The sequence below is a fragment of the Somniosus microcephalus genome, chromosome 16 (assembly GCF_052327205.1).
Source record: "Somniosus microcephalus isolate GS21.2 chromosome 16, FLI_Smic_1.0, whole genome shotgun sequence".
NCBI classification, from domain to species: Eukaryota; Metazoa; Chordata; class Chondrichthyes; order Squaliformes; family Somniosidae; genus Somniosus; species Somniosus microcephalus.
The window spans coordinates 50,684,253-50,709,992 of record NC_141002.1 but is presented as its reverse complement, the minus strand read 5'-3'; the positions used below and the strand labels follow the sequence as shown (position 1 = coordinate 50,709,992).

Genomic DNA, 25,740 nt, shown 5'->3' with positions numbered 1-25,740 from the left:
AGCTAGCATGCAGGTACAGCAAGCAATAAGGAAGGCAAATGGCATGTTGGTCTTTATTGCAAGGGGGTTGCAGTATAAGAGTAAGGAAGTCTTGTTACAATTGTACAGGGCCTTGGTGAGGCCACACCTGGAGTACTGTGCACAGTTTTAGTCTCCTTATCTAAGGAAGTGTAGGCATACACAGACCCTTAATTCTTAATTTTGATATATATTGAAATGCTTTGCCAGGCCGAAAGGTTTTTTTTCCAAAGTGAAATAAAGTTGTCACTGATAAGGGACATGGGATTTGCTTTGATAGACAACAGAGATAGGCAGCACGGTGGCATAGTGGTTAGCACTGTTGCCTCACAGCGCCAGGGACCCGGGTTCGAATCCGGCCTCGGGTGACTGTCTGTGTGGAGTTTGCACATTCTCCCCGTGTTTGCGTGGGTTTCCTCCGGGTGCTCCGGTTTCCTCCCACAGTCCAAAGATGTGCAGGTTAGGTTGATTGGCTATGATAAATTGACCCTTAGTGTTAGGGGGATTAAATACGTGGGGTTACGGGGATCGGGTGGGATATGTGTCGGTGCAGGCTCGATGGGCCGAAATGGCCTCTATCTGCACTGTGGGGTTTCTGTGAGATAAACAAACCCCCTTAGTTTTGCAGACATCGTGTCTCTGATGACATTTCGGAGGTTAAAGGGGAGAAGTCAAACCTTTGAAGTTTTGGAATGCAGAACACGACGTAACTCATGAACCTAACCAAGTGGTTTTCTGCCACTTTTGTAAACTTTAGGAATGAATGAACAATTTTAGGCTGTGATAAGGACAACTAATGGATAGCCACACAGGATGTGTGAGTGTAAACGTTTGACAGCTCAAACAGCTCAGACCAACATTAAAGGAACATTTCACTATCTCTGAATGATTGATTTACTGCAAAAGGCAAGGAAAGCTGTATAAAACACGGTGGCTAAAGAATATCGGCACTGCAGTCAGAAGGTGGTGGTTTGGCCAGTCATCTCGCCTATGAGGATCAGGCTGCAGTCGGAAGGAGGGGCCTGGCCAGTCTGTTCGCTTACGAGGACCTACAATCAACGCTGGACTGATCATCGGCGAGTAGTTGTATGTATGATTTCTTGTACTTGTAATATTATTGGTGAACTGCTCGAATAGTGATTGGGGTTTTGAATCTGTCTTAGGAACAATAAAAAGACAGAACCCGTGTGTCTGGTGTAATTTCTCATAAGTCTCAAGTCTGAATTCTATAACCTGATGGACGGGGCGAGGGGTAATTCCGCATGTCTTACACAGAAGGATATACTTGCCTTGGAGGCGGTGCAACGAAGGTTCACTAGACTGATTCCTGGGATGAGAGGGTTGTCCTATGAGGAGAGATTGTGTAGAATGGGCCTATACTCTCTGGAGTTTAGAAGAATGAGAGGTGATCTCATTGAAACATACAAGATTCTGAAGGGGATTGACAGGGTAGATGCTGAGAGGCTGTTTCCCCTGGCTGGAGTGTCTAGAACTAGGGGGCATAGTCTCAGGATAAGGGGTAGGCCATTTAAGACTGAGATGAGGAAGAATTTCTTCACTCAGAGGGTTGTGAATCTTTGGAATTCTCTGCCCCAGAGGGCTGTGCATGCTGAGTCTTTGCGTGTATTCAAGGCTGAGATAGATAAGATTTTTGGACTCTAGGGGAATCAAGGGATATGGAGGTCGGGCGGGAGAGTGGAGTTGAGGTCAGTGATTAGCCATAATCTTAATCGGCTCGAGGGGCCGTATGGCCTACTCCTGCTCTTACTTCTTATGTTCTTATGAGGTGGTACTTATCTCCGCGGTACATCAACAAAAGGAGACTGCATTGTTTTGTAGTTTTATACTCAAAAGCAGTTTCTAAAACTCATAGGGAATACTATGGTGGTAGAGCAAATACTTTACACAAGCCACGTAAAGACTTGCAGGATTAAAATTGATTTTACACCATTAATAGAAAACTATTACAAGTTGCACATTTATAAAATGATTCGTGTACTGCACAACGCTTGTCTTGTTAACGTCAAAGCTGTTGATTGAGATATTTTATTTTGTTGAACATTACTCACACTGCTTGTAGCAATAGGTGGTTTGACACTAAATTAACTAAATGGATTTGATCTTGTGGCTGAGACATCCCAACGCAGCTACTTTAGAAAACGGCATAAAAATTATTCTTTTTTGGAGGAGCAGCCTGAGACTTACTGAAAGAGATCGAGAGACGAGGAGGGGAAAGAGAGAGGGTGGGGGGGGGCGGGTTGAGAGTAAAACCCATACAATCCGCGCAATCCCTGGGAATCTGCGGAGCTGGGGGGTTTCAGCCACCTTTACTGCCCGAGGCGTTCAGAGTCAGCGCCAGATCCTGTGCGGCTGTACAAATATTTATCCCAGATTATAGTTTCAGACTAACCGACCAAGTAATAATATTGTTCCCATTTCTTTTTATAGAAAAAACCCCAAAATCACGTATTTAATTTTTTAAAAGTTTTTTTTGGGGGGGAAAGTGGGATTTTATAAATAATCCTTTCACCTCACTGCAAAATCAGAATTCCACTGATTGAAACCCTCCACCATTTAAATCAGGCGTCACAATTTTTCCACAGGGCTATTACAAATAGTTTGTAAAGTTGATGGAGTTTTAAAATCTGATATTGGGAGCTGGGTTTGCGTTGGAGGAGCAGCCCGAGACTTACTGCCGGCACTTTTTGCCGAAGCGGCTGCTCTCTGGGCAGCAGTGTTCTCAGTAAAAACGTCTGGCTTTCAGTCTATATTTTATACATTTGCATAAAGAGCCATTTGCTCTAACTAAACCCACGCTTCTAGAGCACAACACTCCTACCTGGCCATGACCGAGAGCGTGTTCACCTCCTCCAATCCAGACACACTGACTGCACTACGCAAGAGCTGAAAGCCAATCAAATGAAATTCTGCCCCCCCCGCCCCCCCCACCACAGCTGCACTTTATCCTGGGCTCTCCGCAACCACTCGCCCATTGGCTATTGGGCCCCTCTCCCCGCTCCAGCTCTCAACTGTGTGAGGCCTTTGAATTGGAGTGCACGGGACCTTGCAGATCAGTGCATCTTACAGGGAACATAGCTCCCACATTCAATGAGCTTGCCCAATACTAACTTTTTCAGCTTTCATAGGAACATAGGGGGCGATTTTGCCAATGGGGGCGCGTTGGAGGCGGGACTGCTGCTTGTTGGGTCGTTGTCCCGCCTCCATCGACTTGTGGCCAAACTACGCTATTTTTCCTTGATTGACCTTTTGACAGATGAATTGTCATCATTTGACAGCTCTGTGAAGCTGTCAAACACTGACATTCTATTTTGTTTGATGAGTCCCTGCATTCAAGACTCATCAAACCACTTTCTTTAGCAGAAATTAGATGGTTGTTGCATTGGAGAATGCAGCAGCCATCTGTCATCTCTGCCAGTGAGCTGCGAGACTCTCCGCATCCCCAACGGTTGAAGCCTGCAGGAAGAAACAAAGGTAAGTAAACATTTTCTATCACCTTCCACTCACCTCACATAATTACCTCTCCACACTTGCACCCATCACTTACCTTCACAACGCACTTTTGGACCCTTCCGACCCCCGCAGACCCACTGCTCGCCTTGATGACCCTGGCGGGGTTCCACGACATCGGGAAACCCGTGCCTCTGTTGGAAAAATGGGGATAATCCTCTTAACTGCCTGTTAACTATCTGTTAACAGGCAGTTAAGTGGCTGTAATCCCCTTCCCACCTCCAGGAGACGGGACCCGGTGCGGGTCGGCTACCCGCCTCCTGGGAAGATGGCACGGAGGCGGGTTGGGCACCCGCCCCCAGATTCTGCCATTTTCCCGGCAGTCCCGCCTCCCCAGGGCTGGCAAGATCGCGCCCATAGGAACAGGAGTAAGCCATTTAGCCCCTCGAGCCTGTTCCGCCATTCACTGAGATCATGGCTGATCTGTGACCTAACTCCATTTGCCCCATATCGCTTAATACCTTTGGTTAACAAAAATCTATCAATCTCAGATTTAAAATGAACAATTGACCTAGCATCAACTGCCATTTGTGGAAGAGAATTCCAAACTTCTACCATCCTCTGTGTGTAGAAGTGCTTCCTTACTTCACTCCTGAACAGTCTGGCTCTAAATTTTAGGCTTTGTCCCCTAGTCCGAGATTCCTTAACCAGTGGGAATAGTTTCTCTCTATCTACCCTATCAGTTCCCCTTAATATCTTGAAAACTTCGACCAAATCACCCCTTAATCTTCCAAATTCCAGGGAATACAACCCTAGTTTGTGTAAGATGGTAAGAGGGGAGAACTGAAAATAAAATGAAAGGAGAAATATAAAATTAAAACCATGGCTTTTTGCTGCCATCCTTACAAACACTCAGTAATCATTTTTATTTGATTTAAAATCTTTTACCTATCCAGCAGTTCCCAGTCTTCTCCTCCCCAACGGTCACGGAATTCTTTCGTATTCATCCCACCAATCCCAACAAGATCCGATTTGTAGATTCCTAGCAAGCCAAAGCCATTCATTTCCCAGTATCCTAGAGATTATAAATGAATCAAATATTAATTGTTTCATCAACTTATGCTACTTGTCTGAAGTGTACTTTAGCATCTGCACATTGGGAAAAGAATCAGAAATTAACAAATTAAACACTCTAGACCAATCTTGTTTGCTTGATTTGTTATCTGAACCACACACATATGATCAAGCACATACATCCTACATGCCAACCATCAACCAGTTGAGAATTCAGAAAGGAGAATGATCTAGTTTGTCAACCTGAGAATAGGTTCTTCTTTTAAATTCTTAGTAATCACTTTGCCGCCTATTATAGTACCAGTATCAGTTTTCGGTCTTACAATTAGCATATCTGAAAATTTTATGTTAAGAGAACACCCCAAAATAACCAGCAAAATCCTCGATTAATTTCGAAGCAATAACTGAAGTTACTTATTGTTGTCACTTACCATCAGGTTCCTGTGGTGAAGAGCCACAGTTCAGTCTCATTACTATTGGGGCAAATGCCATCTTTCCTTCCACACAATGTTTTCTGATGCTGTCTATTATGCTTGGAGGAAAGTATATGTGCAGATCACACAGGAAAACAATGCTGTGGTCATCCTGAAATGAAGAATAAGGAAGACTTGAAGAAACACCGATGACTTCAGTTTCACTCTAACCCAGCAATGCAGAGTCGGGTACCGGGTTGTCTTGAAAGAGTCAACTGTTTCTGCACTTTTGACACAAAGGTAGATTTCACAAACAAGCACTCCTGGTGCAGACCTTCGTGTGCATATTGGAAATTTGGGTGCGAAGATCAGCATATCCCACAAGATTTTCCATCCATTAAAATTATTTAAAAGTCTTCCCTTCACCCGAATTCCCGATTTACATTCCCGTCGCATGAAGCACTGAACTGCCAGCGCTAATTTGTAAAAAAATTACCCCATAATCCACTTTACTGCGGCTGAACAGCATCAACATTGTCACTAGGGTTTCAGTAAAGTCCAAATACAGATATGTGAAACCGTCATGCAGCTGTGTATTAAGGCATTTTTCCAGCAAGATTTCAGTAAAACATGATGGGTGCACAAACACAAAGAGATTTTGCCTTCCAAACTGAGAAGGAACATTTTGAGCGACATTAGGATGAAGTAGCAGTGGATACAGGTGTGTCAGGAGTGATGGACCAATGCAAGATGATGAATTAAGAGTTTTATGCAAGAAGGGCATTGGCATGTAGATAATCCTGTAAGAGTCGATGACGGGTTTTGCGTTACTGTTTTTGTCTGAGTCAGAGGAGGTGCCAGGCTGTGTCTTCAGTTTTGTTATCTTCCACAAAATCTAAATTTTTAAAATTTTGGTAATCATTTTTTGGAGCGTGGTGTGATGCGACTGTCCTTCTGATCTACCCTCTCTTCTTCCCTTGTAAGTCATGTCAAGCAGCTCAGCCAATTGAACACCAGACTTGGGCCAGGAGATCTTCGAATCTTTTACCCTTACACGTTGGATTAAAAAGTACCTTTCCTTGGCATGGAGGGAGAAAAATGGAGCCTTCAGGGACTAAGCATTGCTTGCCATGCCGTAGGGCATTCGTGTCTCAAAAAATCCAACCTCCACGAGTGATCAATTACTCTTTCTCATCCCCGTAGGCAGATGCCTAATTTTTGCTCGTCACGTCAGCAACCCGGAGAGCCATAAATCAGTGTGTAGGGAACAGTGAGCCCATATCTCATCATCCTTATTTCCATGCACTGGTACTCAATTTGCTGTCACTGTGCTATCCCCAAAATCTAATTTGATTTAAATGACCTCAGTGATCGTGAATAATGCCAGGCTGATATAAATATTTTTCCCTTAAATGGTTATTATATTTTTTATATTAAAATATTTTGCATACAGTATGAACACTGTCCAAAAAAACCTTATTTCCTCACATTTTTGAGTCACACTTTTTATTTCAACATTAACATTGAAACTCCCTATCTAAACATTTATAATGGAGAAACCATATTCCCTATCTAAAGATGTAGGGGGTGATTTTGTCAATGGGGGCGCATTGGAGGCAGGACTGCTGCTTGGCGGGTCGATGTCCCACCTCCATCGATTTGTGGCCAACCCACGCTATTTTCCCTTGATTGACCTTGTTAAGCCCGCCCAGCGGGTTTAGCAGGCCAATTAAGGGAAAGCCGATTACAGAGTACGTCAACGTATGACATTTCATCTGTCAAAAATTTTTGACAAATGAATTGTCATCGTTTGACAGCTCTCTGAAACTGTCGAACACTGACATTCTCTGTAGTTTGATGAATTCAAGACCTCATCAAACCTCTTTCTTTTGCAGAAATGAGATGGTTGTTTCATTGGAGAATGCAACGGCCATCTGTCATCTCTGCCGCGGAGGTGCGAGACTCTCCGCATACCCACCGATTGAAGCCTGCAGGAAGAAATAAAAGGTAAGTACCCTTTTTCTAACACTTTCCACTTACCTCAGATACTCACCTCTCCACACTTGCACCCATCACTTACCTCCACAGCACACTTTTGGACCCCGCAGACCCACTACTCGCCTCGGTGACCCTGGCGGGTTTCAGAGCCTTCGGGAAGCCCGCACTTGTGTGGGCAAAATGGGGATAATCCTCTTATCTGCCTGTTAACTACCTGTTAACAGGCAAATAAGTGGCACTAATCTGCTTCCCGCCTCCAAGGAGATGGGACCCGGCGTGGGACGGCTACCCACCTCCTGGCAAGATAGCACAGAGGCGGGTTGAGCACCCGCCCCCAAATTCTGCCATTTTCCCGGCAGTCCCACCTCCCCAGGGCTGGCAAGGTCGTGCCCATAGACTTTTCTCTGAGTTAGTCACAATATAGTTGTCGGCATTCCAATAGTGGTGGTGCTGTAGTACTCCTCTCATGCCACTCCCAGCTACTCACCTTGTCCTGTACATGCCTTAACAAGTCTGCAGCCTCTGCTTCGCACAAACTCTACTTCTGGATAAGTTTTCCATTTATCAAAGTTAAAATTAATTTCCAGCTTGTGCTTGAACTTTAAAATTGCTTTTAAATCACCTGTGTAGTGTTTCTTGCTACCCTGCTGCTTCTGTCAGCCCTGGCTGCAGCCCAATATGTCTCCAGCTTTGCCCCACTTCAGTTTTCAATTGTCTTCAACTTGCCCTGTTGCTTCCATCAGGCCTAATATGGTCTTCTGTCTTTGTCAGCCCAGACCCAGGCTCTGGTCCTGGCCAGATTGTGGCATGATTCAGCCTTGCTGCCTTTGCCAGCCCAGGTCCTGGCCTGATCTATCTTCCCCTCTTGTTGTCAAACTTCTCCACATTATGGATCCTCCTCCACCCTTGTTGTGGACCTCTCTCCCTGCTGCCGCCCCCTCCCCCTCCCCCTTAGACCTGTTACAATGTGCAGCCAGTTGTGATTTGCCCACCCCCATTATGGATATTCCCATCCCCATAGTAACAGGATTCTGGTCTACTCTATTTTAAAGAGAGTTGACATCACATTTCTCTGGAACAATGGCATTACAAGTATGAGGGTAGGTGTCTGCTATTGATGTCCTGTGTGCAATATCACAGGATATCAACTGGTATTAATTACACTTTTAAAATTACTTCAGGGTGGGGACACCTAATTTTACTGTTAGGCTGACTAGCCTGTAGTTTCCTGGTTCATCCCTCTCCCGTTTCTTGAATAGTGGTATAACATTAGTAACCCTCCAGTACTACTTCTGTATCCAATGAGGATTGAAAGATTGTGACCAATGTCTCTGCTATTTCTATCTTTGCTTCTTTCAGCAACCTGGACCAGGTGACTTACCAACTTTTAGTAATGCTAATTTTTTAGTATGACTTCTCTGTCTATTAATATCCTGTCCATAACTTCCCTCTCCTGTTTCAGTGTAACCTTCATATCATCCATTTGATTTGTGAAGACAGATGCAAAGTACTCATTCAATACTTATGCCATGTCCTCCGCCTCTACATGAAGATTTTCCTTTGGGTCCTTAATAGGCCCAACTCTTTCCCCATCAAGCCACTTACCCTTTATATGTTTATGAAATATTTTAGGGTTCAATTTAATGTTGCCTGCTAATCTTTGCTTGTAACCTCTCTTTGCCTCCTGTAATAACTTTTTCAATTCCCTCCTATATTTTCCACAATCTTCCTGGTTATTAACTTAATCTTGCTCCTGACATTTGACATAAGCCTCCTTTTTCTGTTTTATTTTAACTTTTATTTCCTTTGTCATCCAGGGTGTAATAGCTTTGGATGCTCCACAGTTTCCCTTCAAAGGAATATGCATTGTACCTGAACTATCTCTTCCCTGAAACCCCTCCATTGCTCCGTCACTGCTTTACCCTGCAACATCTTTTCCATCTACCTGTGCTAGATTCCTTAAGTCACTGAAATTAGCTCTTCTCCAGTTGAGCATTTTTACATTCGATATTTTCTGGTCTCTTTCCATAATTACTTTAAACCGAATTATGTTGTGGTCACTGCTAGCTAGATGATCTCCTACTGTAACACACTCCACTTGTCCTACTTAATTTCCCTAAACCAAATCCAACAATGCTCCTTTCCATGTTAGACTGAATCATAAAATGGTTACTGCATGGAAGAAGGCCATTCAGTCCGTCGAGCCTGTGCCGGCTCTCTGCAAGAGCACTTCATCTAGTCCCACTCCCCCGCCCTTTCCCTGTAGCCCTGCAGATTTTTTTCCTTCAGGTACTTATCCAACTCCCTTTTGAAAGCCGTGATTGAGTCTGCCTCCACCACTTTCAGGCACTGCATTCCAGATCCTAACCACTCGCTGAGTAAAAAAGTTTTTCTTCATGTCGCCTTTGGTTCTTCTGCCAATCACCTTAAATCTGTGTCCTCTGGAGACATACTGATCGAGAAAGTTCTCCTGTGCACATATCAGCAATTCCTCTCCTTCCCTACTCTTAGCACTATGTTTTTCCCAGTTTGCGTTAGAGTAATTAAAGTCTCCTAATGTTACTATATTTTTGTTACACGCCTTTAAAATGTGCCGTCAAATTTGCTCATCTATCTCCTTCGCACTGTTTGGAGCTCTATAAATAAACTCCCAACAATGTAACAGCTCCCCTCTGTTCCTCAACTCATGCCAAATAGATTCAGTCCTAGAACCATCTAGTAAATGCTTTCTATTTAGAACTGTAACATCATCCTTAATCAATACTGTCACACCCCCTCCTCTTTTTCGTTCTCTATCATTCTTGAATACTTGTTAACCAGGAATATTAAGAACCCAATCCTGGCCTTGTTTGAGTCATGTCTCTGTTAATGCAACCACGTCATAATCCCATGTAACAAATTTGTGCCTGCAGCCTATAACCTTATTAGTTACACTACAGACATTGATGTACATACAATTTAATAACTTCTTTGTCACTTTTGCTATTTTCCTCAATCTGGTCCCTGCAATTTTGGGGATATTTCTAATTTTACTGCTGTTTATATCTCTGTCCTCGGATCTCATTTCTGCTCGTCTCTGCTAATTTCTGGTTCCCCTCTTGCTTCTTTTCCTGGTTTGTCTTTCTTACTTCTTCTTCTGCACTTCACTGATATAAAAAAAATATACAGTGCATAAAGAAAATATACAGTGCATAAAGAAAGGCATAATTCTGCCCCGTGGGCTAGCTACTGAACGTCCTCATCCATTTAAAGTGGCATTGCCAGCTGAAATTATAGAAACATTATGGATACTTTGAGACACATCATTAGGAAGTTATAAATGATTGAAAATGGCATGTTTCGCTTTCAACCCAGTTTTACACGTGACTGCTGCCCTTCCTCTAACTCCTGTACATATTTCAGGCAGCTTGCCATGTGGAATATATTGAACTGATATTACAGAATAATCTTCTTGCACCCCCTCGGCGTGATAAATACATCAAACAGGAACATTGTTTAAGAACCATTGTAGTGTCACATACAACTTTCTTCTGTGTTCCAGCTGGAGTAAGTAAGAGAAGGAAAATGCCACTGGTTCCAAATAGGAACAATTCTTAAGCATACCATCCTGAAAAAAGTTAAAACTCCACAATCAAGTTCTCCACCGGGTTTGAAAAATAATCACTGGCATGCAGCACAGAGCAAGAATTCTGCCCACCATGAAATTATTTAACTAAACAGCTTTTGCTGCATGTGAACTTTAGTCTGTAGTTGGAGAAAGTTTGTTGAAATGCCCTCCCTCTTCAATTCATGAGATAATTAACACAATAACAGGAGATTAATGAGGCATGAGTAAAAGTATTAACAGGAAGTCTTGCAGTACTGAAAGAGGGAGAGTTCTGGCAGTAATGTAACACTTTGGGCATCTACTGTACGCAGCTTCTCAAATCCAACCTTGCACATGATTTAGATTGTGTCCCCTGGGCCCTCGGAGGCAGACTTCAGTATTTCCACATGTTTGCTAATTATTCAGCTTGCATAAACAGTTCCTCCACTTATGACTCAAATAGTTTATGTCTGGACACTTGCCACTTTTATGAGTGGGAATAAACATCCATTTCCAATCTCTGCTACTGGATTTGGTATTTGTTATTATGTCACAGCACATCAACTATCAAAACACTACTTCAGAACAAGTCATTTCTGCCAGTTTGAAACTTATTAGGGTTAATCACCTCATGTCAGCAAAAAGCACTACAAATTATGCATGATGCACCAATACAATGAGGAGATTGCCCATTTACTTTAGTGATTGCAGCAGAACCTTATTCAATGAGAGACTGGCTGTTCCTCAGTAACTACAGCATTAGCCTGTTTTATTTGACTGGAAAAGTCACTCTATCCAATACAGAACATACTCTGGCCCACTTCATAGTGGGACCACTTGCAAGAGCACTGCAGTTTCAGAAAGTTGCATGCATATTCCAATAGAAATTCTCTGGGTTCATTTATAGAAAATGTTTTCCAAGGAATTGGAGGTACATATCTCTACACCGAATGGATGTTCACTCAAACTGATTGGGGCCGAACTTACTCGGCCGTTCTGTTGGACTCCCCTCAATAACTCTGGTGGAAGAGCTTGGAAAAAGGCTGGAATCCTGATATACTGGGTGCTGACCGGAATTGGGATTTCCCGATTGTCTCTCTCTGCCCACCCCTTCCGTGGCCATTGAGGTAGATCGGCCAGGTTCAGAGCAGGGACTCCCTAGGCTGGGACAGGGGACCAAAGCGGGTAGGGAATGGGTCTCTTGCTGGGCGGGGCTTGGGCACCTTCATTCCCAACAGCAGGCAGGCTCCAAGGTTTCCAGCAGCGTGGGGCAGACGGGCACTCGAGTTGTGCCCATAGTGGTGCAGGCACTGGCCGGCCCCATGCAAATGAGATGCTCTCTAATTGACCCTGCAAATCTGGCGGGCCAGCACTGGGGGGTGTCGGTAGAGGCATTCCTGGCATAACTTTATGACGGTTTTTAGCTCCTGTATCTCTTTGTCGGGTGATTGCGGCAACACTAGTAGCAGAGGGAGTGGGCCGGACCGTTTGGGACAGTGCAGGGGACTGAAGCAGGCCTTTGGGGCTGAGGCCCAGCTAAACTTCAAAATGAAGCGGGAGAGAATACTGAGGGGGCAAGGGCTTGTCATGACTGACTCCAACTGCAGCCTATTGTAAAAGAACTATCAGCATAATTCCAATTCAGTTTGCCTACTTATAAAAAGCTTTCACCATATTGCAATTTCACATTTTAAAATTGCAAATTTACAAAAGCAAAAAGAATCTGTGGCAGAGGATGCCAACCCCTGCACTAATTATAAGTCTTAAAACCACACACAATTTAAAAAACATGAACTTAAATAATGATGCTTGCTACGTTTAGAATACCTGAAAACATGTAGGTATACATGTCCCTGATAAACTCTTAGTTTGATAGGAAATGTTTTGCTTGCATCAGGATTTCTAGAAACTGTAGGCAATAGTCAACTTATTACTACAATCCATTTAATTATTTGCTCAATAATTAAATATAAAGAGAGGCCAGTTGACAGTGAGACAAACTTAGAGAGGCCGCAAGTGATAGAGAGCAAGACAGACAGCAACTGAAATTGCAACAGAAGAAATTCTTTTAAATAAAGTGATTTGATTTCTACAACATATTGCTGTTATAGATGAAATTTGACAATGGATGAATATTGCCTAATGTGTTGTGCATTCCACTTTTGGGAGAAAATAGGTGAAGATCTTACACAGGTCTTACCTGAGCATTTTGCTCGGTTCAGGGAATTCATACAATAGGAAGTGGCTTGGTACACTGGAATAGATGTTCAGATCAGGCACATGTTTATCTACCATTGACCAGACTACAGTAACACTTTCAACATTTTGATACATTTTAAGAAAGTTATTCTTCCTTACCTTTATTAGATCTATTCCAGCCTGCAGACCAGCTGAGCGCTCAAAATTCCCCTCAAGTTTCACATATTGATACCTGTCCACAAAGCATGAACTTGTGTCAAGAGGCGTGCACATTTCAGCTCTTGCTTAACTACACACTTGTTCAAGAAAAAAGATGTTGGCTTTATTGAGTCATATAGATAAGGAGAATTTTGTTGCTGCTTGAGTTGAGCGATATCAGTGCTGAACAATGGAACATTTCTTCACTTCAGATAGGTAGCATCAAAATCAAGCACACCCCAAGGTTAGTTATTAACCAAATGCAGAGTAAAGCTCCAACAATGTGTCTTAACCCCAACCTCTAAGGAGTGCCCTATGTTACACTGAAGTGTTTTTTCCCCCCCACTTGTGACACCAGCCATGCTTCTGGGAATGAGATTAGCAGTTTAACACCAACTTGTGTCAAACTCATGGATCTGCACCAAGAAGCAGCTGGTCCAGATTCAGTTTGTGCAGGACCTTGCAGCTAGCAGAGAAAGAAGAGCTTCATCACATGAGCATCAGCTACATCAAACCCGGGTCCCAAAGGTGAAGAAACAATGTTTTAATCCACTGTTCCACTCGGTTCCCCTCTGGTAGGAATGCTTGGAGATTAAAATTTATGGGAAGCATAAAAGTGCATAATGTTCACATATGGTTAATGCAATAGCCAAGGGGAAGCAAGTATCCATGATGGAAATATATTATAAGACAGTGAACTATAGAAGTGGCACAGTGAACTTCATAGTAATGTTGTATGATGGAGTCATTAGTGGTAAATCTAATCAGAGTTCCCCTTTATGTTTACAGAGAAGACTGTAAAGTAGTTCTCCGTTTACATATTAGTCATATAAAAATATTTATTAATTCCATAAGGTCGTAGTCACTCAATTAGTAGGCAACCTGCAGAGCTAGTTTTTATATCATTATTCCAATTTTATTAACAAAAAAGTCAAAGCTTTTTGCGTCATGTTTTTAAGGAAAAAGGAAGAAAGCTACAGCTACCTGGTCAGCATGCTACGTTTCAGGGCTTCTTCAACATCCATGTCTGTACTACTGTAATCAGTGATGATGACATTGAAGTACTCATCCCCAGTGGCTCTATACAACTCTTCCATATCAAAGATAAATTGCTGCACCCACCGAGCTTGATTTTTCACTGTAGGAAGAATGCAGAAATTATTATAAACATTTACTGGTAAATATCACCAAGTTCAACAACGGCAAGCATATTCCCTTCTCAACCTCCAATGCCCCTCCCCACTCACAAACCATTTTTTACTCTCTTTTACTGGAATCCTGGAACATTATACACTTGAACCTTTTCAATGCCAAACCTATATTTAGATTTGAAAAAAAAATGTACTGAAACTGAATACCAGTGTTGCCAAAAAAAGACATACTTCAGTTGGAATATTAGCAAAATCATAACAATTTTCAATTTGTGTTGTTCCCCATGCATTTCAACCCACCGCCTTCCTGTGTGTCAGTCTATCCCTCAATTAAGAGGCAAGGATATGTCCCCATTCAAGACCTCTGTTAATCCCCTTGAGCTGGTACATGTTGACTCATTGTCCATTTTCCATCCCTCCACTTGGCGTGTATTTAAATCCTGAACTCACTTGTGATGGAATGGTGAGGAAAAACCACATTCTCATCACTCTGCCGTGCACAAACTTGGGTGCGACTGGACAGCCCTAATTATCATTAGTGGAATAAGAAATCTTCAAAACGGACTTAACAGCAAAGCACAGGCCTTTTACATAATTACGATAGGCTGTTGTGTGATCAAAAGTAGTTCTGAAAAGTTAACTCCATTTCCCCAAATTCAACTCTAAGCTAAGAAAAACCAAGTTTATATTGTTTCATAAACAGCTATATATCACACTTTTGATGGGTTGCTAGTTCTGGTTTTGTACAATACTGCTTCTTTCACTGAAGAATTGGAACACACTACCAATTATACTACGGTCATTAGTTTAACAATGGCAATTTGGGGAGGGGAAGAAAAGGGATAGAACAAGTAGTACAGGGTGATTATAGAGTTCTTATATTACACTTGTGCATATTAAGTTAAAATGAGGTATCCAAACCACTTGAGAAACAGTCTTGTTTGGATAAATAAATCATTTGTGGTGCTGATTGGGTATCAAGTCAAATGTTCCACTGTTTGAACAATATAAATTCAACAGGATGCTGGCGCACACGCAGCATGCTGGGAGCTTCAGTCAGGTTGGTTAATGGCCAGTTGGATAATAAATAGTATTAATTGCACCAATATTATTGCTGTTATTTAAAAAATGAGAGCCACATTCCTTCCTTGCCCCTGAAATAAATAATCTGAATACGGCTATTTTCTCAGCATATTGTGCAACATACAACTGTGCAAGAATGCAACGCTGTAGCCATGTGATGTGGTTTAGTGTTTCTGAAGTCAATCTATTAATGCATAAATTTTAATATTAAGTAGTCAATGGGTGTAGCCCTACATAATATTCCTCCATTTAAAATCAAGGGTGACTGCTCCATAACATTTAACTAAACTATTTAAAATATTAGTTGATTCAAAATCTAATGAGATGCTAAGAGCCATAGTCCTCATTATTGATTTCTGAAAATTGCTATCAGAGCTCTCTTAAAAATGATACCCCCTCCTCCGCATGTACATGTTAACATACAACTTTACCTGGAACTATAAAGTGTACCACAGCATTGCGCTGCCATTTGAATCCAGTTGGTGTACACAGCATAATCTTATCTTGATTTTCCCTCAGTTTCCGACCTCTGTGCCTGAAAATGTTCCTCATCTTCCGTTCATCATCACCATCCATGTAGTAGCCATTTCTGTTGAGGCTATAAATGTACTCCGATAATCGCACCAGTGCTTTTTCATTCACCAACAGTTCAAGCTCCAGGAGGTATCGACTTCCATGTATGCGATCAAGGCGCTTTTCAATACTGACTAATTGATGAAGTGTATATATTCTGTTACCAAATAAATAAATAATTCTTAGAATGAACACTATAAACATGCTTCATTTAACTTCCAATAACTTGTGCTATCCACCTTCCACTTTCAATATTATATTGTTAATGTTTTAACTTAAGCTTCTCTTACATCTTACTGGACAGATAGAAACAACAATGACATGTTAAAAAGAGATTTAAGCTTTCCTCCAAGCTCATTGGCTTGCAACATTGCAGCAACTTTAAGTTCAACACAAGAGAAATTGACCCTTAGTGTTAGGGGGGATTAAATAAGTGGGGTTACGGGGATAGGGCTTGGGTGGGATGGCTGTCGGTGTAGGCACCGGGTGCTAGGGTTTGGATGATCAGCCATGATCTCGTTGAATGGCGGAGCAGGCTCGAAGGGCCGAATGGCCTACTCCTGCTCCTATCTTCTATGTTTCTATATTTAAGAGGCACATTTTCCACATTTAGCACCTTAACCTTAATTTTAGACCAGGTCCACCAGCCTGATGGTTCCAATTCCCACACCAACAACTTTCTGGCCTCACTGAGTTATACTATCAACCTGAGAAGCATCAGTAGTTAAAAATAACACTATTAACAAATACAACAGTAACAATTTATATTTTGTACACTTTTATTTGTATAATTACATTCTATGTTTAGTGTTTATCCAGAGGGCATCACACCTCAAACCTCAAAAGTCTATGTAGGGTGTACACCTAAAGATTGGCTTTTTTGTCATATGGGGGGTGATTTTACCAATGGGGAGTTTTTGGAGGCGGGACTCCCACTTGTCAGGTTTCAGTCCCGCCTCCATCAGCTTCTGGCCAACCAGAGGGATTTTCCCCTGATTGACCTTGTTAAACCCGCCCATTGGGCTAAGCAGGCCAATTAGGGGGAAGCCAGTTGCAGAGCACGTCAACGTATAACGTGTCATCTGTCAAGAATTTTTGAAAGAAGAAATGTCACCGTTTGACAGCTCTGTGAAGCTGTCAAACACTGACATTCTGTGTAGTTTGATGAGTCCTTGTGTTCAGGACTCATCAAACCTTTCTACTTTGCATAAATCAGATGACTGTTGCATCGGAGGATGCAGCAGCCAGTCTGTGATCTCTACAATGGAGATGTCGGGGACTCTGGCTCCACAGCGGCTGAAGGCTGCAGGAAGAAACAAACGTAAGTTAACATTTTCTAACACTTTACACTCATATCACATACTTACCACTCCACACTTGCACCCTTCATTCACCTCTACAGCGCACTTTCAGACCCCTCTGACTCCCGCAGACCCACTGCTCGCCTCTTACACCCTGGCAGGGATCCCCCAGGTCGGGAAGCCGGCATTTCAGGGCACAAAATGAGGATAATCCTATCTTCTGCCTGTTAACTACCTGTTAACAGGCAGTTAATAGGCTTTAATCCCTCCCCGCCTCCATGGAGACGGGACCTGGCGCGGGACTGCTTACCCCCTCCTAGTAAGAGGGCACGGAGGTGGGTTGGGGGCGGGTTGGGCACCCGCCCCCAAATTCTGCCATTTTCCCGGCAGACCTGCCTCCTCGGGGCTGAGAAAATCGCCCCCATGGATTTAAAAAAGCAACCTGTTCACAAAGCACTATCTATCAAGCAAACCATGCTTCAGCCAATCAAATACCATTATAATCTCTTGATATATTTTTCAATCAGCACATGAGCAATGGGACATTTTCTGGGGACAGTCCCTGGATGAGGGACTGTGTCCCCAGGCAAACAATGTTCCGGAACAGTCCCCAGTTCAGGGAACTCTTCCTCGAATATGCATGGGTTCAAATCAAGAGGGACGTGACTCCGAGCTGCCCTACGGTCGGTCAATAAAGTGCGGCGGGGCGGGTTCCGATTGGTGGGAGGGATGTCAATCTCCTGTTTTCAACCAGTAGAAAGGGTGAAATCATGGAGGAACTCTAGTTTATGCAGAGATCGTTCTCTGTGTCCGCAGTACGTATGCTCCACCACCACCCCTGATTGTCCTGTGAAATTCGGTTGAAGAGAAATCGGCCCCGGGGCCAAAATGTCCCAGTAATGGGGGCCGCCGGTAACTGGACTAATGAGCGGCGGCTGGAGCCGGGCCGTGTGGATGTCCCGGGAGCTGGAACAGAGCGCGCTCGGCGGCCTCAGATGGTGTGGGTGTGTGTCGGACTGTGAGGAGCTGGTGATTGGGGCCTTGGATGGTGTGGGTGAGTGTTGGACTGTGAGGAGCCGATGATTGGGGCCTCGGATGGTGTGGGTGAGTGTCGGACTGTGAGGAGCCAGTGATTGGGGCCTCGGATGGTGTGGGTGTGTGTCGGACTGTGAGGAGCTGGTGATTGGGGCCTCGGATGGTGTGGGTGTGTGTCGGACTGTGAGGAGCTGGTGATTGGGACCTCGGATGGTGTGGGTGAGTGTCGGACTGTGAGGAGCCGGTGATTGGGGCCTCGGATGGTGTGGGTGAGTGTCGGACTGTGAGGAGCCGGTGATTGGGGCCTCGGATGGTGTGGGTGAGTGTCGGACTGTGAGGAGGGGGAGGAGCCGGTGATTGGGGCCTCGGATGGTGTGGGTGAGTGTCGGACTGTGAGGCGGGGGAGGAGCCGGTGATTGGGGCCTCGGATGGTGTGGGTGAGTGTCGGACTGTGAGGAGGGGGAGGAGCCGGTGATTGGGGCCTCGGATGGTGTGGGTGAGTGTCGGACTGTGAGGAGGGGGAGGAGCCGGTGATTGGGACCTCGGATGGTGTGGGTGAGTGTCGGAATGTGAGGAGGGGGAGGAGCCGGAGATTGGGGCCTCGGATGGTGTGGGTGAGTGTCGGACTGTGAGGAGGGGGAGGAGCCAGTGATTGGGGCCTCGGATGGTGTGGGTGAGTGTCGGACTGTGAGGAGGGGGAGGAGCCAGTGATTGGGGCCTCGGATGGTGTGGGTGAGTGTCGGACTGTGAGGAGGGGGAGGAGCCAGTGATTGGGGCCTCGGATGGTGTGGGTGAGTGTCGGACTGTGAGGAGCCGGTGATTGGGGCCTCGGATGGTGTGGGTGAGTGTCGGACTGTGAGGAGGGGAGGAGCTGGTGATTGGGGCCTCGGATGGTGTGGGTGAGTGTCGGACTGTGAGGAGCCGGTGATTGGGGCCTCGGATAGTGTGGGTGAGTGTCGGACTGTGAGGAGGGGAGGAGCTGGTGATTGGGACCTCGGATGGTGCGGGTGAGTGTCGGACTGTGAGGCGGGGGCGGAGCCGGTGATTGCATCTAGCAGATGTTGTGAACGGCGGGCTGCATTATTCAGCTGGAAAGTTCTGGTGCTGCTTTTTGCAGGTTCAGTTTGCATCATAATAACAAAGATTTTTGCCTTGCTATGCTGAGCAACCTACATTTTCCATCCTGGCACTTTGCTGTGCTGCCACCCTGTGGCCGCGATTTTGCTGGCGCTCAGAGAGCGGGTTCCGAGTCGGGTCCTCTGTCAAAATTGAAATGATTGACCTGCTCTGAACCCGCCTCCATATAAATTTCCAAAGTGTCGGGTCTGCGATTTCAGAACAGACCAAGCACCAAGCAGCGAGTGAGGCATTTAAGGTAGATATATGCTTGTTACCTACTATTTTGCCAGCCTATTTCTATTTTCCCACTTTCTTAACAAGGTTCCCGTCGCTCGGGGATCATGTCAGGTAAGTAGGTCGGGTTCTCTATGTCTCCCCATTGCTGTGAATAGGTGACAGCTGCAAAAGTGGTATGAAAGTTAACATTTCACACATGTTCATGTTCCAATGTCAGGAGCTTGAGCCTTCAGGAGTTGGAAGATACTTTTGAGCTTTATGCAGTTTGGAAGTGTTTGGAGTAAACTCTCAATCCACTGTCATCTCCTTGGAGCAAGCTCTCTCACCACTGACAGATCACTTCTATCATCTCAACTTCAGCTGCCATCTGTTCCAGCAAAATCAGTGCCCTTGAAAAAATCTCACCTTGGTCCTCTGAATCCCTCCACGATCAGCCCCAACACCAACATCACCAGGCACACCAACAACAACACCAACCTTCTCCGCCATCACCTGATGCTCCACAGGACACAGGGCGTCAGCACCTGACCACATTGCTGCCTGGGAGGCCAGGGATGGCATCACCATGGCCAGATTTACTTCAATTGATGCTGTATACACTGGCTGCCACATGATGCGCCAGGTTGACATCACCCCACACCAGCACCATAAAGCATCCCTACAATGTCCAAGCCATTCCTTTCACATTCATCACAATTGGGGGGGGGGGGAAGTTATGACTCAACATTCACTGGAACTCACTAAGACACTTCCAAAGGCGAGCACAGATCTGTCCAATAAGGTAAAGTGTTGAAAATATAGATTTCAATGTTTGACAGCACATTAACAGAAACTTCACATGAACATTGGCTAAACTACACAGGTGCCTACCCTTGTGTGTTGTTAGTTCGTATGATTGCAGTAGGATGAGGGTGAGTGTGAGGGGTGGCTAGTGAGATGGGGAAGTGATAATGTAGATAGAGAGGGATGGGTGGAGGTGCAAGGTAAGTTGGTGTGAGTAAGGATGTGCAGGAGTAGGGTAGGGAAGGCAGAGTGATGGGGATGTGATGAGTGGCACAGCAGGGTGAGGTTGAGTGTGGCTTGGCAGTAACGTTTTGTGATCTGCTCAGATCATTGCAAGGTTGGCGCCACTGCAGCCAGGTACTCCTGACTACATCCCTGCTTGTGCCCTCCTGTGCAATGTGCAACCAGGCTGTGTCGATCTCCTGGGGAGATCTCTTTCGCCCATGGGAAGGGAAGAGAACCTCCCTGCGTGCTGTGACTCCCTCCATAAGCATATGGAGGGAGTCATGGGAGAGCCTGGGTGCAGCCCTGTGCCTTTGTGCAGTGCTTGTCAGTGTTTGCAGCATCTCAATGTTGTAGAACACTGACAGCACAACTGTCAAGATCAATGTGGACATGGCCCCTTTAAGGAAACTGGCTGATGACGTGTCATCAAATGACGTCATCAGACCCACTTCCTATTAATTAGCTGGGAACCTCACAGGGCGGGCTTAACGATCCCTATTAGCCAAATAATCACTTGGAGAGTGCGGGCTGCAGGAGGCAGCGGGCTGGGACCGCGACACCGACCCGGCCTCGGTTGGCAAAATCGCGCCTGTGTGTCCCCGGATTCGGTTTAGAAAATATGGTCACCCTGTCAGAAGCCAAATGTTCAAATTACTGAAATTTTTCAAACTACTTTCATTGGCCATGTTAATTATTGACTTGCTACTGTGCACAGTATTAAAATTTGTATCATAATAAGCACACAAAAAAATTTAACAATTTTTCTTCTGGCCCCATCTCATCAGTTTTCCAACAGGAAGAGGAAAGAGTACAAATCAAATATATCCCAGTAAGTAAAAACGGGAATGTATCCAAGGCTGGGGCTCCAGGCTTTGAGAGCTTGCAGGTCAGATAATAAAATTGATCACCAGGACAAATATAAAGAATACAGATTTATTTAGCAGGATCCTGAGGGAAGCTATGGAAGAACTAGTGGAGGCTCTGACATTTTCCAAACATTTTTGTAAAGGAAAACTGTGCCAGAAGTCTGTAAGTAGCCAAATGTGGCACCTTCTCTTGAAAAAACACAGGCATAAGGCCAGGAAATTATAAGCCAGTTAGTTTTACTTCAGTTGTCAGCATTTAAACTATTAAGAGTCTATAATACAGGATGAAATTTATTAAGTACTTGGAGAAACAAATTAATCAGGACCAGTCAGCAGATTGCTGTAATGCTGGCTATGCATGACCAACCTCACAGAATTCTTTGAAAAAATAACAGAGGATAAAGAAAATGCAGTGGGTGAAATTTACATGGATGATCAAAGAGCATTTGATAAATGATTATCACATAAGCAATGTATGGCAAAGATAACGGTACATGGAATTAAAGAGAATGTGGTCAAATGCAGAGAGAGTTGGTTGGAGGTCAGAAGGCAAAGTATATGGGTAAAAGGTCGTTTCTCAGACTAGAAGGATGTTCCACAGGGGTCGGATTTGGGCCCACTCATTCTTACTGTACACAAATTATGATCTGATCTTAGGAATAGAAGGAACAATATCAAATATTGCTGAAATGGGGGTGGGGGGGGTATGGTAAATGGAAATAGGGTCTGCATAAAATTGCCCATCCTGCTAGCCTATCTATTTCCTCTGGCAGATAAATGGCATGTGACGTTCACTGTGGAGAAATGTGAGGAATACATTTTGGAAGCATGAATAGGGAAAGAAATACTGTTTAGATTTGTTATAAATACCCTCTAATTAAATAATGTTACATATGGTTGGTTGATTCCTATGACCCCCCCCCACCCCTTGAGTACGGGATAGCCTTTTCAGATGACAATATATTTTTAATGAAAAACGAATTTTGCAATTGTTATACTGAATACAATTAGAGGTGTACAGAGCATTAGATTAGCTCAGTTCTACACATTTGCTGAAAAAATTGCATGGCTGGAATTGTGATATTTTATGCGAAAAGTGGGCAGGATGCAAAGAAATTTGCTGAAGGGTTTCTGGAGCATATCCGGAGTGATTTTCTCTTGAACAGTCGTAATGTTTCTCATATAACAACCAGTCATTGTCACACTCATGTATGAAAACAAGAATGCAGGTCATCGCTTACCCTTTATGCTTCTCATTCAGCTTCCTTATATACATTTCTACTACATCTAGAGCCTCTTGATCTTTCATCAGCAGGTTCCCAGACACATTGCACCGAAGATCAATCCAGTCTGACCTTAAGGCATGAAAGTCCATATTGTTTACTGTGAAGGTCTGCTCCCAACTGACTGCTTTGTCATACACATGTTGATAAGAAGAAATATCCTCTGACATTTCCTCTTCATCCTCCTCTTCTATTGCCAGCTTATTGTTAGTTACTGTATCCATAGGAGAGATACGTCTCAATTTTTCCCCCTTTTTCCCATACTCTTTCAACATTTCTTTGATTTTACCCTTTGTTCTTCCGAATACTGCAACATTTTTCTGTTCAGTATAGTCGTATTCTTTCACTCCCCCCATCTTATTTGCAAGTGATCTAATTTTGTCCGACTGCTCTTTTACTGGCTGCACCTCCTTCATGGACGGAAAATACATGGGGATTGTTGGTCCTGGATTCTCAGCACCATTATACATTTCATTACTTTGACCATGAACAGATTTGTTTGTGCCTTTGTTTTGCTTTTCAGCATGAAGGACTTCCTCTTTCAGCTTGGATGGTGACTCCAATTCTCTACGATTCCTTAACAAATCAGTTCTCCTTTTATTGTCCATTTTGTTCAGAAAAGTACCATTATTTCTGTTCACTTTTTGTCCTGACAAGGTAGATGGTTGTTGGGCATTCATTTTCCTCTTTGGTTTTTGAACAACCAGTTCTTCTCGTTTCTCTATTAATCCACGAATTTGTCTCTCGGGAAACTGAAACCTACCAATATTTTGGTTAATATCTAGGTTTTCTCCCTGAAAAACATGCCGAGCAGCAATGCTGCTGTCTTTAGCCTTTTGCCTCACAAAGGATTTTGCTGATTGTCTTTCTAACCCATTATCTGATGTTGCATACTTCTTTTTTGAAAAATTGCGGGAGGTCTTGGCTGTTTTTTGATTCAGCAAGTGGGTGCTCTGTACATTTTCTTCAACAGAAACAGTTTCATTGTTCCTGCCCTTCATTCCTTTGCGCTCCGGAACTCTCTCAGTTAGTCTAGAGTCTACAGTCTTATTAAGATCCAATGCATTACCACTAGGTTTGTTTTCCATAACATAGAACAACTTTCTTCTCCTCTTAAAAGCATAGTCATCGTAATCATCTCCATAGTCTTTTACAGTGACTTCTTGCTCTCTGCCATGTGAGTTTGCGAAGTGATTGGGCTTCTGGATGTTGGATGTCTGTTTTTTTTGACTTCCAGCTTCCTCAACATTCTTTTGGTTTTGCTCCTGGAATGCAGCTTTTGGATCCACTGGTTCTTCCTCTTCATAGTCATATTCTTCCTCTTCTACTCCAGCATTGTCCCCCAGTCCTTCCTCTTTTTTCCCGTTCTGCTTATTTGGCTTTCCTGCAAAAACCAGCAACAGCAGCTTATTTCATTGCAACTCTTTGCATACTGCAATGAAGATTTTCATTATTTTTTTAAAAAGCAACTATAAATTGGCTTATTAATTCAGTTGCTAACTATGACAGGGACAATTATTAATTAGTTTTACTGTCTAAAGCTGTTGAGCAAGACTATGTTCTAAAGTGGGATTTTAGTGCAATGTGATAAATTTCAGATTTTTGGTAACTATGAACAAGGTAGCTAAGGAATAATAATTGAACTTTGCCTGATCAAAATGAATCTCACTATTATCACTTACATCCTTTAACATTCCATTGAAAATATAGGAGACCATGGTTAATAATTAGTGCAGACTGTGTAAGAAGAGTGGAACATTGACAAGTCCACTATATTTAATAGTGCCATTAAAGCACTTTAGCAGGTGCAATATCCTCCATTTATTTCTGCCCCTGCTGGTTCTGTTTAGAAAATCAGGATATGTTATATATATTTTTTAGGGGAGGGCTACAGTTGGGAGAGGTTGAGAGAAGGGCAACATTTGCCTGTTCAAAATGCTGGATCTAAACCTGGGAACAAAATAGCTTCAATCAATAGGTTATCATATCCAGCTGTCAATGCATTTTGCCTTTGACCAGTGAAGAGCGATGTGTACTGTCAGAAACTTGGCTCATGGGTGACTGAAGCCTCCCTGCCTGGCTATGCCTTATACCACCTGCCCTGCCCAAAGCACCGTGGCGGTGGTGTGGCCCATATCACCATATCTCACCTTGGTCTCTCCCCCTATCCCTCTGGCACCTTCTCCTCCTTTGAGCACCTCACCTTGTTTCCTTTAAAATCCTCATTCTTCACTGCTGGCACAAGGCCCCACACAGACTTTCTCACCGAGTTATTCTCGCTCCTTTTCTCCCTCAGCCTCTACACTGAGCGACTTCTCATCCTCGGTGATTTCAATCTACATCTTGCCCTCTCGCCTTTGAATTCACTGCCCTCCCTTAACCTCGCCCTCCATATATACTCTCCTAGCCATATTCACGCCACCGTTGACCTTGCTATCTCATGGTCTCTCCTTTCCCATCGTCTGGATCACAGAAAAGGCCATTTCTGATCACGTCATTGAATCCCTCACCACTCACATCCCCCCTTCCCCCTTGCAAACCCACTTCCTCTGCCTCCTGGAAAAAACTCTTCCCCCAAGTCACTTAGTGTCGCACTTTCAAACTCCCAATTGTCTAGCCTTTGGTCCTCCATTCTCCACAACAATTCTGCAGCTGTTGATCTGCTCAATCACACCCTCATCTCCGACTTTATTACCCTTGTCCCCATAAAACTCTTACACTCTCCCAACCTGCTGTTCCTCCCAGAATATCTCTCATCTTCACTCCTTTAAGACCAAGGGGTGCAGACTTGAATGTATATGGTGCACAACTGGTTTAGCCATTTATTGCTGGATCTGGCTGGTCCACATCAACCACTATCGGGCCATGCTCTCCTTTGCCAAAATTGCTCTACTCCAGGATCATCCTGAAATGCAAAATTAACCTCCCGCTTCTCCATTACCAACTGTCTCCTTAAACCCCTCTCCCCTGCCTGCTCCAACCTCACCTCCAACAATAAGGCCAGAATGTTTCCCTAAATAAAGGGTGGGTTAGGAGCGTGGGAGCAGTTAAAGTGTTAAAAATGGGATTCCCGACCTGATCCCACCTTCAACCCGCCCACTTCCGGTTTTAACGGAGGTGGGACGGGGAT

At 44.0% G+C, this 25,740-nt stretch overlaps 1 protein-coding gene across 3 annotated transcripts in view; it reads right to left on the bottom strand.

Moving 5' to 3' along the window:
- The window catches only part of b4galnt3b (beta-1,4-N-acetyl-galactosaminyl transferase 3b), a 192,976-nt gene that overhangs the window by 6,638 nt on the left and 160,598 nt on the right, over positions 1-25,740 (bottom strand). For all 3 annotated transcript variants that reach the window (XM_086009008.1, XM_086009009.1, XM_086009010.1), the window contains 6 exons: positions 22,569-23,994; positions 15,620-15,918; positions 13,939-14,092; positions 12,916-12,988; positions 4,992-5,145; positions 4,435-4,561 (listed from right to left, as the gene is read on the bottom strand). In XM_086009008.1, coding sequence (XP_085865134.1) covers positions 4,435-4,561; positions 4,992-5,145; positions 12,916-12,988; positions 13,939-14,092; positions 15,620-15,918; positions 22,569-23,994 — 2,233 coding nt within the window. The remainder of the gene's footprint in view (positions 1-4,434; positions 4,562-4,991; positions 5,146-12,915; positions 12,989-13,938; positions 14,093-15,619; positions 15,919-22,568; positions 23,995-25,740) is intronic.